This window comes from Choloepus didactylus, chromosome 7, assembly GCF_015220235.1.
Source record: "Choloepus didactylus isolate mChoDid1 chromosome 7, mChoDid1.pri, whole genome shotgun sequence".
Taxonomy (NCBI): domain Eukaryota; kingdom Metazoa; phylum Chordata; class Mammalia; order Pilosa; family Megalonychidae; genus Choloepus; species Choloepus didactylus.
Window position 1 is genome coordinate 114,346,803 of NC_051313.1, and position 15,882 is coordinate 114,362,684.

A 15,882-nucleotide genomic window follows, 5' to 3' on the forward strand; every position below is an offset into this window, starting at 1 on the left:
CCAAAATGACAGGAACAAAGACTCAAGCTGAACTCTATGTCTGGATTCAGACATTTCTAAATCAGGTGGTGGGTCAGAGAGATGAGCAGCACAAGGCTAACATTTATTGAGTGCTTACTATGTATAAAGAATTGTGCCAGTCACTTTTACACAGGATCTCTCATTTCATCCTTACAACACATGGTAGGAATTTATTACTATTTCACAGATGAGGAAACTTTGTCTCAGAAAGGTTAAGTAATTTGCAAGTAAGAGTATATTTCACTTGTCTGACTCAAAAACTCTATTTTACTACACCAAACAAAACTTAGTTTTTAATTTTGCCTGTCCTTTCATGACTATTTCATATTTTTCACGTATCTGGGTCTTAAAAAGTGGTAGTCACAACAAGAAGTAAACAGTGAATACTAACCAATCGTCACAACTAGAAGGGCCTAGAAAAGTCAGACCACACACAGCAAAGCTGAGACAGATGTGTGTCTCCAATCTTATAAACAGAGCAATGCTCAGAGGAGACAGCCTCCATAAGAGGAAAGTTCTGGGAGGTCCTAGTTGCACAGGGGCGATTCATTAGGGATCACGGAGGGGACTCCCTTACATTGGGAACCCCGGGAACCTTCAATTGCGGTACCTAGACACTTTTCACATTCTCATCTGTGGCCCCCTGGTCAGTCAACACTGAATGCGCCTGGGAATGGCAATGAAGGTTCAAGCTGGGGCCGAATCAGCAATGTAAAATGACTGGAGTAATTTTTTTTTTCCCCCATTTTTCTACTCCTTCATCCATATACTGGAAAAGGGGAGTGTGGTCCATATGGCTTTCCCAATCACACTGTCACCCCTCATAAACTACATTTTTATATAATCGTCTTCAAGATTCATGGGTTCTGGGTTGTAGTTTGATAGTTTCAGGTATTTACTGCTAGATATTCCATGGAATGATTTTAATGGCCTCCAGCCTAATTGCATGACTGCATGCTTAGTGTGAAACTATAAAAGAAGTTCTCTCAGAATATAAGCCAGGACACACTACAGGGCTCTGACATTCTTCTACTCTCTTTTCACCCTTTACCAGACAGCCTTTCAAACTTTCACTAGAATGATGGCACTTCCCTCTCCAGCTCAGAATAACTGACTTTCATAAAACCCCTTATGGCAACGTTAAACACAGCAATGGATGCTTAAAAGAGTACACTAAGAATCTCCAAACATCTTACAAAACCACCATCATCCCAACTGATTACCGAGAAGTTTCCTGAAAAGAAACAGAATCAGCATCACCTCCCACCCTACCCAACCTGATGGGCGCCTTTGGAGCTCAGGGAGCTGTGACCCAGTCCCTTCAGGCATGGATCAGGCACATGTCACATGTCAGTCCCTCAGGAACAGAAAAAAGATAACTTTATGCTGGTGGCTGTTCCCCGGGGGCAGAGGAGGCCAATTAACAATGCCAAACGTTTGTGAAATTTAGCCACAAGCAACTTTAAATACATTAGCTCATATTCTTAAACCTGATCAGGCTTAAAGCAACGTGAAGCAATCAAACCACAAAAATTTTGGATTCCACCACAGGGAAAAGAACAGAAAAGGAAGAGGATGGCAGGCAACATGTGGGTGTCAGGCAGAGAAGAACCAGACAGCAGGGCTAAGCAGCCATCAAGGTGGGAGGGGCCACCACATCTTATGACCGATTTGGCTCACTGATGTCACACCTCAGGCTTGAGCTTGCTTATTTTTCACCACGCAGAAGATCTGCATTATTCCCTAAAGGAAAATCTTTTTTATTTAAAATGTGGTTGCTGAGAAGGTTGAGGTTACAGAGGGGAGTAGGATGGACTTACTGGAGTTTCTGGACAGCTGGGCATCACTGCTAGACTTTATGACCTTGTAGCTGGCAGGAATTTCGGATGTTGTTGACTGGGACCGTTCTGGTTTCACCCTCAGCTTGCTGTGGTTTTCTAGGACCTGGGCTGCAGTTGCCAAAGCAACCTTTGAGTTCAGAGTTTGGAAAGAAGGTGAGGAAAAGTCCTCTTCCTCATCATCACCAATGTCCCAAGCATCACTGGTATTCCGGGCAAACTCATGAAAACTGGAGGCCTTCTTATTCTTCAGAGGAACTGCATTGACTTTTGACCGTTCTTTAATGAAGCTTTGAGAAAGGAGACACCATTACCAAGGAATGGTCTAACACATCTGACCACCTTTATTTGCTTAATATTAATTAATATACAAACATTAATTTGCAATTAATATTACAAACAACCCCATACACAATCATTACCTTCTTCCAACAAAACACCCATAACCATTCCTCATATGCATCTGAACCAGTCCTACATAGCAGAGACAGCAATGTTCGCCAAATATTCCAAACGTTTCTCTATTATTTCCCAGCTCCCTTGTACTTAGACAAGATGATATGATCAGTTTTGGCCAATGGGCTGAGGAGTGAATTAATCAGTTCCAGGTCAAAGTGTAAAAGAGCAGGAATGAGTTATCTATAAACTCCCTTTTGCCATGGTTATGGGCGAGGTTCCAGATGGTGGAGGCTTCCTTAGCCCAGGTCACTTAGGGATTATGTGAAGCAGAACTGGCCCTCCAACCCTACCCCACCCCATCTTGTACAAGCATCATGAACAAGAACAAACCTTTGTTTGTTAATCCACTAAGATTTCAGGGTTAATTTGTTATGGCAACATAACCTAGTTTACGGCTTAGAGTAGGATATACACTGTGGGTAGGACAGGAGATAATTTTAGGTAGTTCACATATGAAACACTAAAGATTGTGTCCCAAAGTGAAAAAGTTGTTCACCTTTTCATTCTGTTATTACATCCCTTCTGCTAGCCTTGTGGAAAAGAAGAAAAAGTCTCAGTTCGGTGCTACTCTGTTGTTAGGACTCTATTTTTTTTTAACAAAGTGAGGTCAGCCTCAGGATCTACATATTTGCAAGCAATAGGCTCTGGCTTAGAATTTGATAAGATTGTTTTGTTTTGCACTGTTTATTTTTAAGGTTACTTTCTACTCATGGCAAATATTGGTTTTCCATCTATAGAAATTTATTTTTAAGATAAATCAATTTGAGTAAATAAAATTTAGTGACTTTGGTAAACAATAGTACAGAATATGACAAAAAATCATAAAAATGGCACACAACTGACATTTAGGAAACACTAGATTAACCCACAGAGGACAGAGGGCCTAGTCCTAAGAATCATGTAGGCCATTCCTACTTCCCTGAATCTTTCCTCTTAATGTCCCAAGACCCCTGTCCCACTTAGGGTCTGGGAGCCCTTATTCTGGTTCCAGAGGACTATCTGGTTTGGACATTTCTAACATGGTCCTATCCAGCACCCCTCATACCCCAAATAGGGAAGCAGAGGGTATAGCCTTGTGTAAGTTTACAGTACTTGGGAACTGGAATGCAAGAGGATAAAAACATCATTAAAATGCTTCATTGTTTCTCCCCAGAAAGTCACAGAAACTCCTGAGTGAAAATAAGGCTCTGTTAAGAGAAGGTGCTCAAGTTTCCCCATCTCCAGGAGACGTTTCCACCCCTTGGGTAGAGGTGCTTGGCCTGCTAACAGTCCATAGATAGGTCCAATATATGTAATGTAAAAGATGGTTATTATTACTTTTTAAGACAGCGATTATTAACATCGATAAATAAAGTCTGATAATTCATGCGACTCATCAGAATGTCCCTATTAACACCAAAAAAGGGTAAGACAACCTCGCACAGAGTAAAGGAAAAAAAAATCACACAAAATACAAGAAAACATAAGATTACAAGGATGCAGCAGTTCAAATGTGATGGAAACAAGAGGCCATTTTCCACTCATTAATTAGCAAAGATTTATAAAGTTATAGCCTTCAGTGCTCACCAGGGTATACAGCAAGACCAGCTGTCCTGTACTGCTGGTGGGGGGGTGTGCTGGCTTGTATATATTATGTACCCCAGAAAAAGCCATATTCTTTGATGCAATCTTGTGGGGGCAGACGTACTAGCATTGATTAGGTTGGACTCCTTTGATTGGATAATTTCCATGGAGGTGTTACCCCACCCATTCAGGGTGGGTCTGAATTAAATCACTAGAGCCATACAAAAAGCTGACAAACAGAAGGAACTCAGTGCAGCTGTGAGTGACATTTTGGAGAGCAACTGAGCGTGACATTTTGAAGAAGAGCTTTAGCTAAGAGGATAAAACACCCCAAGAGCAATATTATGGAGAACACTGTTTTGAAATGCAACCTGGGGAGCAAGTGGACGTCAGCCACATGGCTTCGGAGCTAACAGAGGTTTTCCGGACGCCAATGGCCATCCTTCAGTGAAGACATCCTATTGATGCCTTACCTTGGACACTTAATGGCCTTAAGACTGTTACTCTGTAACCAAATAAACCCCCTTTACAAAAGCCAATCCATTTCCGGTATTTTGCATAATGGCAGCATTAGCAAACTGTAACAGGGTGTATGCTGTATAATCCCTTCTGGGAAACAATCAGATAACATACAAACTGCCTTAAAAGAGTTCATAATCTCTAACCACATGAAAATACTCAGAGATGCAGACAAAGACTATCTAAACTGGTTTACAATGGTTATTTTGGTTAAAAACTGCAAACAATCTAAATATCTAGAAATTGGAAATAATTCAATAAATTATGGTTCAGCCACCAGATGAAATGTTATACTGCAATTAAAAAATCTTGTCTTTGAAGGTTATTTAATACCATGAGAGAATAATCTCAATAAAGTAAGTGAAAACAGGACCCAATATTGTACATTTCTTACGATTTTTTTCTTTTAATGTATATATGTAGAAAAGACATCAAAATGTTACCAGTGCTTATCTCTGGGCTGTGGAATTGTAGGTGACATTTAATTTCATTTTTATACATTTCTGGATTATTCAAATGTTCTACAAAAGAGCATACTACTTTTATTAATTGGAGGAAAAATTTGTTTTTAGAAGTGCTTTGTTGTCTTTGTGAATCCCCAAAACAAGAGTACTCATAGACCTCTTGAATGAATACTCAGAAATGAACAAGAGACCAAATCAAAGAAAATAAAGCTGAGGTCATGCAGTACAAATATCTGCCTATGTCAAAAATCCATCTATGGGATAGAAGGCAAATTACTTATCCGCAGACATGCTGATACTGCACATTCTGGACTCATTCACTGTGCTGTTTCTCCTCTGCCAAAGGGGATCGGGGACCACTACCTGCAGTACTCACCTCAGAAGTTTCGCTGTCAAGAACAAATGGTCAGATCTATAAGAAAGATCTGCCATCTGTAAAATACTGCACAGGAATAAATGACTATTTTTTTCTTCTTCTTCTTGGAGGCCACAAGTATTCAAGATTGTAAATGATGAATCCAGTAGAGCAATATCAAGTAGTTAGTTTACTCTTTGGATCCCAAGGTTAACTACTGCTTTTTTTTTCTGGTTGATGTTTTCTAAATACCTTGGTGATGAATTTTAACTCAGGACAAACAGTTGACTGGATGCTGATGGTCAAACACTGGTGAAGCATTTGCACATCCCCAACTGGATGAAAACACTACAGACAAGAGATGGGCCATGCTATAGGTCAAGTTCTAACAGACGCTGAGCTTCCTGTACAAAGGAAGGAGGTATAGCCACTGAGTGGTGGGAACACGGGTGCTTGTTATATTTTTGTTTACACCTTTTTAGGCATTTGAAATATTTCATTATATTTTTGAAGCAAATGAAGATTCAGCAGAACTGAGGTAGATTAAGACTTGGAATTGACTCAAATGAAGAAACTTTTTGCCAAATGGAAATTGGAAGGAGACACATTCCAATACAGTGACCAGGAGAGAAGGGAGGAAAGGCCATCGTTCCCTGTGACAGAAAGACATGAGATTCAACACAGATCACCTTGAGGCTGCCAGGAATTATTTTAGGGACATGTGCTCCACAAAATTCAAAACACTACCAGCTAATTGAAAAAGTTGGCTCTTTCCTGAAGAAAAAGCTCTTCATGGAAGAAGGGATTGGTATCATCTGGAAGAGGGTGGGAGTCCGAAGACAGAACAAGGTTAGTGAGACTACCCACAAAAAACAGGAGAGTGCAGAGTGAAAAGGTACTTTGGGTTATCTCTGGAAGAAAGCAGAAAAATCTATAGACCAGGGACAATGGCAGGAAGATTTAAGGCTTTAAAACATTTCCATGTTTATTAACTTTGTTCTGTCTGGAGTAGATACATAAATTCATACATACATACCTATATATATTAGTTAACATTTATTGACTACTTACCAGGAGCCAGACCCTGTGTTAACTTTTACATATATATATACATTTTCTCATGTAATGCTCATCAACAAGTCTACAAGTCTACAATGCTCATTAACAAGTCTACATGGTACTGTTATTTTTCCCACTTAGAGATGAGGAAATTGAGGCTTACTGAGGTTAGGTCATTTGGCCAAGTTCACCCCCTGAGCAGGTAGTTGTGCCTGGGCTTAAATCCAGGTCTACCTGACTCCAGAGCCTGCATGCTCTAACTACTATACCTACCAAAACTGATTAAAAAGAAGAGAGTTGAGGCCTAGAAGGATCTATAACTCGGGAGGGGAAGTTGCCAAGAAAACTGAGGCACACACCGCAGCTATAATTTTCCCTAAGTATACATGGCTGATAGCCCCAATCTCTCTCATCTTGTAGGAAAAACTTCCTGTCTACTCACAATGCACTGTGTGTGTCAGACTTCAATAGCTGGCATGGGAAGAAGCCACATCTAGGGACGTGGTCCTTGTAGGAGAAATGCCTTTCTTCTTTTTAACTCCAGTAATCAGAGTCAAAAGTTAATCTAGGTAATTCTAGTTAAAGGTGCCTTCAATTTGTAGGCTGCCTCATTTCAACATGGTCGCAACTAATTTATACCTAACTCAAGGTACAAAGAATGACACAGCATGGCTTGAAATTTAACCAGGTTTATTTAAAAAGAACTATATCAAAGTTACAGCTAAACTGGCAGCTGACAGACATCGTCACCATACCTCCTTACAATTGCATGCTAAATTATTATAGTTTAGAAAGCACTTTCTAAAGATAACTCACTTAATCCTCACAAACACTCTGAAAGGGGAGTCTTATTACCTCTATTTTATGGATGAAAAAACCAAGGCTTAGAGAGATTAAATAATATGCCCTAAATTATGGAGCTAGTAAGTGGCAAAGAAAAAGGGACTAAAGAAGTGCAGATGACACTAAAAACTCTCAAAAACATAAAAAATGGCACATCTGAGAAAGACTTAGTTGTTTGGTATACAGTAACTTGCTAAATGGTAACATAAACACCTGAGGATACTTTGCAAAAAATACTGACTATTCTTTTTTATACTGGCTAGGGACACAAAAGAGCATTCATTCTGCAATTTGATAATACTATATTCTGTTTCACTGATCTGTTCCACTTAAAATAAATATGACACATATTTATTTAGAAAAATGTTCGACACTGGTAAGGGATGTGAAGAAAAAGGAGAAATTTAGTAACATTCAAATAAATCCAGTCATCTCAGTAACTAGTATGGCTTCATGTGAACTAATTTTATGACTCAGAACTAGGACTTATCATACTTTAGTATCAATTCAGAGAACAATAAATTTAGAAGCTTCTCATACTATCAAGTGGCCAGTAGAGCTACTGCACACTAAGACTAGTTTTATCTGAGCTATAAAATTTACTGCAGGCAATATTATCACTAATGGTAATAATTTGGCACATTGAAGTCAACATACATGGACAGGGAATGACTTACTGGGCTCATGCAGTTTAGATAATCGAAGACCCAATGTAAAGGCTTCCACTGTGACTGGGATTAACTACACAGCAATTAACGATGGTCTGAGTAGAACGATAATCATGGTGCGGGGAAAGTAATAAAAATGTCCCAATAAAGGTACTCAAATAAGGGTGATAAATGTTTTATAGTAACAATCTGGAACTGCAAAACAGTCTGGTGCAGACCTAGATGCTGTCCTATGTTGTGGAGTATTAGTACTACACCACCACTGGCACAAAAAAGGGAAGCAATTAATGACAGCGACAATTACATTTCTCCCAAATTGCAAAGCTAAGTGATTATCTATTGAAAATATGATTGCAATCCTGCTGAATGATCAGTGAAAACATTGATGGTTTTACATCATTAATAAATGAGAAAAGAAAAGTGTACAAAGTTTGTCTAGGCAGTTTGGAATATGTTGATATTCCCTAAGACCTGTTCTAAATACAGAATAAGGAAAAACTCAGTTGATGATAGGTGCAGAGAAGATATGGCATCATTGACCCAAACATAAACTGGTGCCTTGGTGTCTACAGATGATATCAACATGCACAGGAGGACAGACAGATTTGTAAGTTAGCCACGTGTTTATCAAAGGCTATAATGAAATGTGCTGTAATGAATCTATTGCCAATCAACAAATCCTGGCTGCAACAGGAATAATTTTGGCTATAAGTAACAAAATGTTCAACAATGATGCTTAAATAGTGTGCTGGTTTGAATCTATTATGTACCCCGACAAAAGCCATTTTCCTTTAATGCAACCTTGTGGGGGCAGACCTATTGTGGGTGGCATCTTTTGATTAGGATGTTTCCATGAAAATGTGACCCATCTAATTGTGGGTGAGAACTTCTGATTAGATCATTTCCATAAGGTGTGACCCCACCCATTCAAGGTGGGTCTTCATTACTTTACTGGAGTCCTTGAGAGAGACATTTTGGAGACAGCCATTGAAACCAGACTTTTGGAGTTGCTAAGCTAAGGCATGAAGCCCAGAGTTTGCCCTGGAGAAGCTAAGTGAAAACCTACAGATGCTTAAAGAGAAGGTCACTGGAATCAGAAGCTGAAAGCAACACAACCCGGGCACAGAGGACCAGCAGATGCTGGTCATGTGCCTTCCCAGCTATGAGAGGTGTTCCAGACACCATTGGCCTTTCCTCAGTGAAGGTATCCTCTTGTTGATGCCTTAGTTTGGACACTTTCATGGCCTTAGAACTGTAAATTTGTAAGCTAATAAATCCCCTTTATAAAAGTCAATCTATTTCTGGCATTTTTGCATTCCAATGGCTTTAGCAAACTGGAACAAATAGTAAAGACCATGATTTCAGGGCACTGGGCTGGTGTGTCTGCAATTCTCTTGGCCTTTCCTTCAGGGTTACAAGTTAGCTGCTACAGCCTTCAGCATCTCATTTTCACACTACCACATTCAAAAGCAGGAAACAGGTGAGTGAAAGCAGTAACAGGCTATCACAAAATGATGTCTTTGTGATCAAAAAAGAAATCTGAGAAGCCCCCTCAGGAGACTTTCTTTTACATCCCACTGGCCAGAACCAGGTCACAAGTCTACCCTAGACCAGTCACTGAGATTATCAAGAAATTATTATAAAAGTTTCAAACCAATTCTGATATTTGCCATAAGTACACTGCTACTTGCTAAATATCTGAATAAAATTATGGTTTTAAGCAAAAAAGAAGCAGGGACAGGGAAGACTGTTGGATAGGTAATCAATAATACTAGCCAATAAACCAGATAGTTTGTTCTTGATCAAACCAAGGAAATAGTAGAATTCATTACATTTAATGGAAATATCATATAAATATCGCAGAAAATATGCTGTACCTTAAGTATAAGAGCTAATACAAGGTGGAAACTGAAGACCATTAAAGAAAAGCCCACTGTCTAAGTAAATGAGATAGCTTCATTCCTCACTCCAAAATGCCATACTCTTCTAGGTTCTAAGGGTAGAGTGGTGAGCAAAACAAAGTCCCTATCCTCAGGGGCATACACTCCAGGGGTTTCCAACATACAAATGGGCCATCTTACAGAAAAGAACAGTGGTTATGCTTCCATAGTAATTCAGAAAACTGTACCTTACTGGCCAAATGAAACACAAACTCACAAAACGAGTCAGAAGAATTACAGTAAGTTTGCCACACAGTCATCTAAGTTATAAGAAACATTAAAATTGGTAATGTATATATAACAGCATTTTTCTAGGTACTCTAAATTCTTTAATGTACATTGTCTTTACTTCCCCGTTGACTGTGAAGAAAGGATGGATATTATTACACAGACTCCAGGAAGATGAAAACCTAAGTCTCCTCTGAATCCCAAATCATACTTCTTTCACTACAAACTATCATTTTCCTAAAAACACATATCTTAAGATTAAGTATACCAAGAGGTTAGAGGCCAAAGTTCTTACAGAATCTGAGAAAGAGACCCACTTCTTGACTCATTTAAATTCACTATGGCTGAGTGATGGGCTTTCAAATAAAGTCAAAACAAAATGAAAACTGGGGTGTGAATACACACCCAGACATCTTTGATTTAACTAGGGTCTCATATTTGGAAATAATTTGAGTTTTACTGGAGAAATAGCCTCCAAGTACCTTTTAAATCTACTGTGTGCCCAGGTTTCCTTGAGGATGTCAAAGAGAAAGAAGACATGAAGAATGTCAGCCCTACAGCTATATTCTATCTGCCCTAGTTCTCACAGTGAAAGAAGGTGGCAGACCTATCTACATTTAGAAGCAATGAGCCTCAGGAACCAGATCTGCTAAAAGAGGGTTATCAAAAATCCGGTTTCAGAGACCACAATTAATCAATAAAGATCTTTTGCTCAGAACAGAAACTCCAACACCAAATCTTACATATATCAGAGGAGGGAGTAAGGAGAATGAAAGAAGTACATGTATGAAGGGAAAAAGGTCTTGACTTACTTTTTGGTGAGCTGAGGGTCCAGAGGAGGGTGCTGTGCTCCATACACAGGCTGGATGCTAAAAGCAAGAAAAAAGGAAGAAATAAATTGCCAGGAAGCTAAATATGTTCAATGAGTACCACTACATCACAAAATTAGAAGGGACTTTGAGAAGTAGATATCTCCAAAAAGGACTATATCCAATCTATCCGCAAAAGACAGGAGTCTACTCTTTAAACAAAAAAAAAGTCTTTAAGAATGTTCATTTCCCTGGTGAAGTTTCAGTACCTTACACACCTGATTGTCAGGAAGTCCTTTCTAGAATAAAGGAGTCAGGAAAAAATCATAGGTTTTAGAGTTGGAAAGAACAGAGTTCAAATGCCAGTTCTAGAATCCAGTACTACTATAAACCTTGTGCCAAGTTACTTGACCACTTTGAGCCTGTCTTCTCATCTGTAAAATGCGAATATCACCTACCTCAAATGATCATTGGGCTAGAAGACAGTGAAACAACACATACAAAATCCTCAAGGAAAGAGTGACCTAAGGAATCCTCACACACTGCTAGTAAAAGGGTAATCACTTTGGAAAACAGTTTGGCTATATCTAGGAAGAATGAACTATACATACCCTAAGTCACAGTATTTTCACTCTCAAGTATATATCTTACGAGAAATACATACCTGTTTATCAGGAGACATGTATAAAAATCATTCCTAGCATCATGATTCCTATTAGCCCCAAATCAGAAACAATGCAAAATATCCCTCAACAGTGAATAGAGAAATAAATTGTAACATGTTTACATTATATATATACATTTTATATATATATATATATATATATATATATATATATATATATATATATATATGCATCATGACAGAGCAATATAAACAAGTGAACCAGAGCTGCAGATAAAAATTGTGGATGGATCTCACAAACGTCCTGTTGCACAAAACAAGCAAAGTATAAACAGAATACTGGGCATCGTTGGGCTGCGGCCCCCAATGTCCATTCTCTGCGTTAGGCGGCGAAGGCGGAGGCATCGGGCGCGCCAGCCACGCGCTGCCATTCCCTGGCGTCGTTGGGCTGCGCTCCCGAAGTCCGTTTTTCTCGTTAGGCGGCCAGGGCCGTGAGGGGAGAGGACAGCCGGGGAGGCAGGAAGCTGCTGCTTAAAAGGGCCGCCTGCACCCGGCTCTTCCTCCCTCGGCCACAGGTCTCCACGCTCGCCTCACCCGCGGCCTGCATGCACCTCTTCTGCTCTGCGGCCCCTCCACCCGCAGCCATGTACTACTGCCTGAGGGAAGTGCTGCAGCTGCTGCCCCGGACCAGGTCCTTTAAATTTTCTTTAATTTCTTCTTGAAATGTTATAAGATTTCACCATTGAAGCCGCCTTTTCCACAATGGCTCAGTCTCCTTGTCTGCAAAGTGGGCCCTGGGCTGAGGCCCTTCTCACGCCAGGGGTCTGCTGCAAAGCGGCAGGAGCTGGATGGCTGGTGCTCGTGTCTCCCAGGGAGCTGCCCATGCCTTGCCCACCAGGACTTCCAGCTGTGGTTGATCATAGTCTTTTATACCCACGCCATACAGAGTTGCCCCCATCAACCGAGCCCTTTGTGCTTCCTACTTAGTTTGTTCATATGGTGTTGTTGGCGCTAGTGTTCCATTGGTGAAAGGAATAATCAAGCTGGAAATCTTACCTGCGGATAAGCAAGGACAATGCGTTTGGAGTGACTGGAGGATTCGGGGTCCTGCAAAGCATCACTGACCGGCTTGCAGAAAACAGCTGTATTGAACTTAAATCTTTGGAGCCTTCTGCTGCTTGTGTAGGAGAATACACAGTGGTGGTTCGAGGACATGGCCTTCCGAATACACAGGACAAGAAATCAGTTATTTGCAGATTCAAGTTCAGTGATGGCAGCTCTTTAGGTCAAACTGGACTGCCTGTGCTCCCTTTTTATTCCATGTTGCCTCCCCATGCGACTGATATCCGCCCTGTTCAGGATGACGGGCAAGCTGGCCTCTCTGTAATCCCTTTGTATTCTACGTTGCCTCTCCATCCAACTGATATCCACCCTGTTCAGGATGATGGGGAGGTGCCTCTCCTTTGCCCCAGTGAGGAACCCATGCATGCTGACGGTCTGCACCCCAAGCCTGCACCCTCCAGGCTGCCATGAGCAGGTGCCGTTCTCCGTCTCCTGCTGTGCTGCCACTCTCAACGCTCCTATTCCCAGTCCTCCAGGATGCTGCCACTTGTCCCTCCCAGCTCCTGAGAACTCTCTGCTTGCCTTGTGTGAGCCCTAACCCTGAAGCCCAAACTACCGGGTTAGGGTAGGCAGTCAAGATTCTTAAGCTTGTTGATCTGGACACAGAGTTTACAGTCAATGGTACTGGCATTTGTTGCTGATGATTAAAAGAATTTATTAGCTGGTGAGAGTTGCTGTCCTGCATGAGATGCATTTATGCTACACCTGCTAGAAAAACATCCAGGTGCCCCTTGGGTGCCAGACATGGATTGTGCCCTTCACAACATCCTTGTCTTAATCCGTCTCCAGGGGCTGTGATGTGGGGAGTCTCTTGCCAACTTCTGCTCCATGAAAAAAGCCCAAAGAGCCTTTGACACATGAATCCAATCCTGTGTTTCCCTCCCAAACTTTTTGTAAAGAGAAATTGCCCTGGAGGGCAATTACCCTGATTCTATCTTGCCTAGACCCTGCTATACACTAAGTACTCAATAAGTGTGTCTTGGTATGTTCCAGTATTTGTCCCATTTTCTTTGCCTCCATGATTCTTTGACTCTAAAGTCAAGTCCATTATTCTGCAGCAGCCTTGCATGCAGCTAAAGGATGGAGTTGATTTCAACTATTTATGACAAAAATACTACAAGTGCCACGGTGACTCTGGAGATGTGCTGTGGCAGAGCACATGCAGTTGACACCCAGTTGGCAGCTGAGGCTAGCCATTCTCACTCCTCCATCAATGGATCTGCAACTTTCTGTAGAAGCCCACTGGCCAAAATGTTGAGCCAACATGACAAGGGTCAAGCAGAGTGGGAAGCCCACATGTGCTTCATGCAACTTTGTATTTTGAGATAATTATACATTTGCATGCAGAAATAATACGGAGAGATGCCCAGCTTCCCCCTTGGTAACATCTTATAAAACTGTAGTACAATATCACAACCAGGATTTGACCTTAATTCAATCCAACCGTCTTGTTTAGATTTCTCCAGTTTTACTTTTAATGTGTGTGTGTGTGTGTGTGTGTGTGTATGTGTATAGTTCTATGCAATTTTATCACATGCATAAGTTGGGGTATCAACAACCACAGTCAAAATATAAAATATTTCCATCACCCCAAGGATCCCTTGTATTGCTCTGTTATAACCACACCCACTTCCCTCCTACCCTACCACTCCTAGCTCCCACTCTGCCCCATCCTTAACCTCTGGCAACCACAAATCTGTTCACCATTTCTATAATTTTTTCATTTCTAGAATATTGTATATAAATGGAATTACACAGTATGCAATCTTTTGAGAGTGCCTTTTTAAAAAATTAAGCATAATTCTCTGGAGATTCTTTCAAGTTGTTGCATGTATCAATAGTTCTTTCTTTTTTATTGTTAAGTACTATTCCATGGTTTGGATGTACCATAGATTGCTTAACCATCCACCCAATAAATATCTGTTTCCAGTTTGGGGCTATTATGAATAAAGTTGCTATGAACAACAACAACAAAAGTATAAAGAGTAAACAATGTATGATTCTATTTATATACATGTAGAAACAGGCAAAAATGATTTCTATTGCTTATGGATACATATTTAGTGTAACATTATAAAGAAAGCAAGGAAGTGATTAACATAAAAGGATGGCTGTTAGCTGGGTGAGGGGGAGGTATGACAGAGAAGGGGCACAAGAGGGTTGGGGTTTCTGGGTGCTGGTGGCTTTAGTGGTGGTTATACAAGTGTTCACTTTATGATTACTTATCAATTCACACCACTCCACACTTTTCTGAGTGTACTATTTCACAATTTTTTTAAAGAAAGTAAACCTGATAGTAATTAGATATTAAGCCAAACTGTTTTTCAAGTTATAAAGGTGACAGAAAATATTTTTCAACATGTAAGAACTCGGGGAATATGATTTTCTTGACTCCATCCTGAAGTAGCCACTAGAGGACAAACTTCAACTAAACAAGAGATAAATGGAGAAGCCATGGAAAAGGACTGGTGGAGAGCATTTAACTGATTTAACTTTAGGACTAAGTTTCAAATTAGAAGCTTTCTGGTTGCAGAAGAGAATGTAAAAATGATTTAACTGGCAAATATTGAAATGTGAAGGAGGAAAATGTAAAAAAATAAGTATGTTGATTCCCTCATCTTTTACTGAGAGAGCTAAAAAAAAAATCTTTCATTTTAAAGCTGATGGCTCAAGAAATAGTCATAAGTATGATTAAAGATATAAAATAAAGAGAAATAATATAATCATCTAAAAGCAGGTGGGGAAGAAGGGGGCAGGAAATATAACTACTAATTTCATTTTTCATTATATGTAGTCAACAAGACATTGTCTGAAGAAATGTTATAAATGAGATCACTAGAATGAAAAGTTAAATCTTCCAAATTGTCAGAATATATACACGCACACTCCAAAGCAAATGTAGGCTATACAGTGAATTTTTTTAAAGAAAATATTGAAAGATCAAACATATCAGTCATTCTAGTAAATGCAAATGGGGCTGAAATTACCTATTAAAAGAAAAAGGACTATTATCAACAGCAGACTGGTTAAATATATCATAGTAAATCTGTTAAAAAGAATAGAGCAGTTTTATATATCCACCGATGTGAAATGAACTCTAAGACATTAATTGAACAACTGTATCAAATTGTATGATAAAGTACCATCATTTTTGTAAAACTCTTTAAAATACATAAACATACTTATATATGACTAGCGCTCTATCTCTGAAAAGATATCAGGATACCAGCAGCAGTGGTTTGCCTCCAGGAAGAGCAACCAGATGCCTGGAGGAAAGAATGGCAGGGAGACAGTTTTCACTGCAACTTTTTGGTACCTTCCTGATTTGGTACCATGTACATGTATCACCTTTCAAAAAAAAAAAAAAAA

The 15,882-nt window shown here is 39.9% G+C and overlaps 1 protein-coding gene across 2 annotated transcripts in view; it reads right to left on the bottom strand.

The window, feature by feature from the left end:
- Positions 1-15,882, bottom strand: part of TBC1D22B (TBC1 domain family member 22B) — an 82,873-nt gene that overhangs the window by 54,834 nt on the left and 12,157 nt on the right. The window contains exons 2-3 of one of the 2 annotated variants that reach the window (XM_037843598.1): positions 10,770-10,826; positions 1,842-2,149 (exon numbers count right to left, since the gene is read on the bottom strand). In XM_037843598.1, the coding sequence (XP_037699526.1) occupies positions 1,842-2,149; positions 10,770-10,826 (365 nt within the window). The remainder of the gene's footprint in view (positions 1-1,841; positions 2,150-10,769; positions 10,827-15,882) is intronic. The other variant, XM_037843599.1, reaches the window with a different exon arrangement.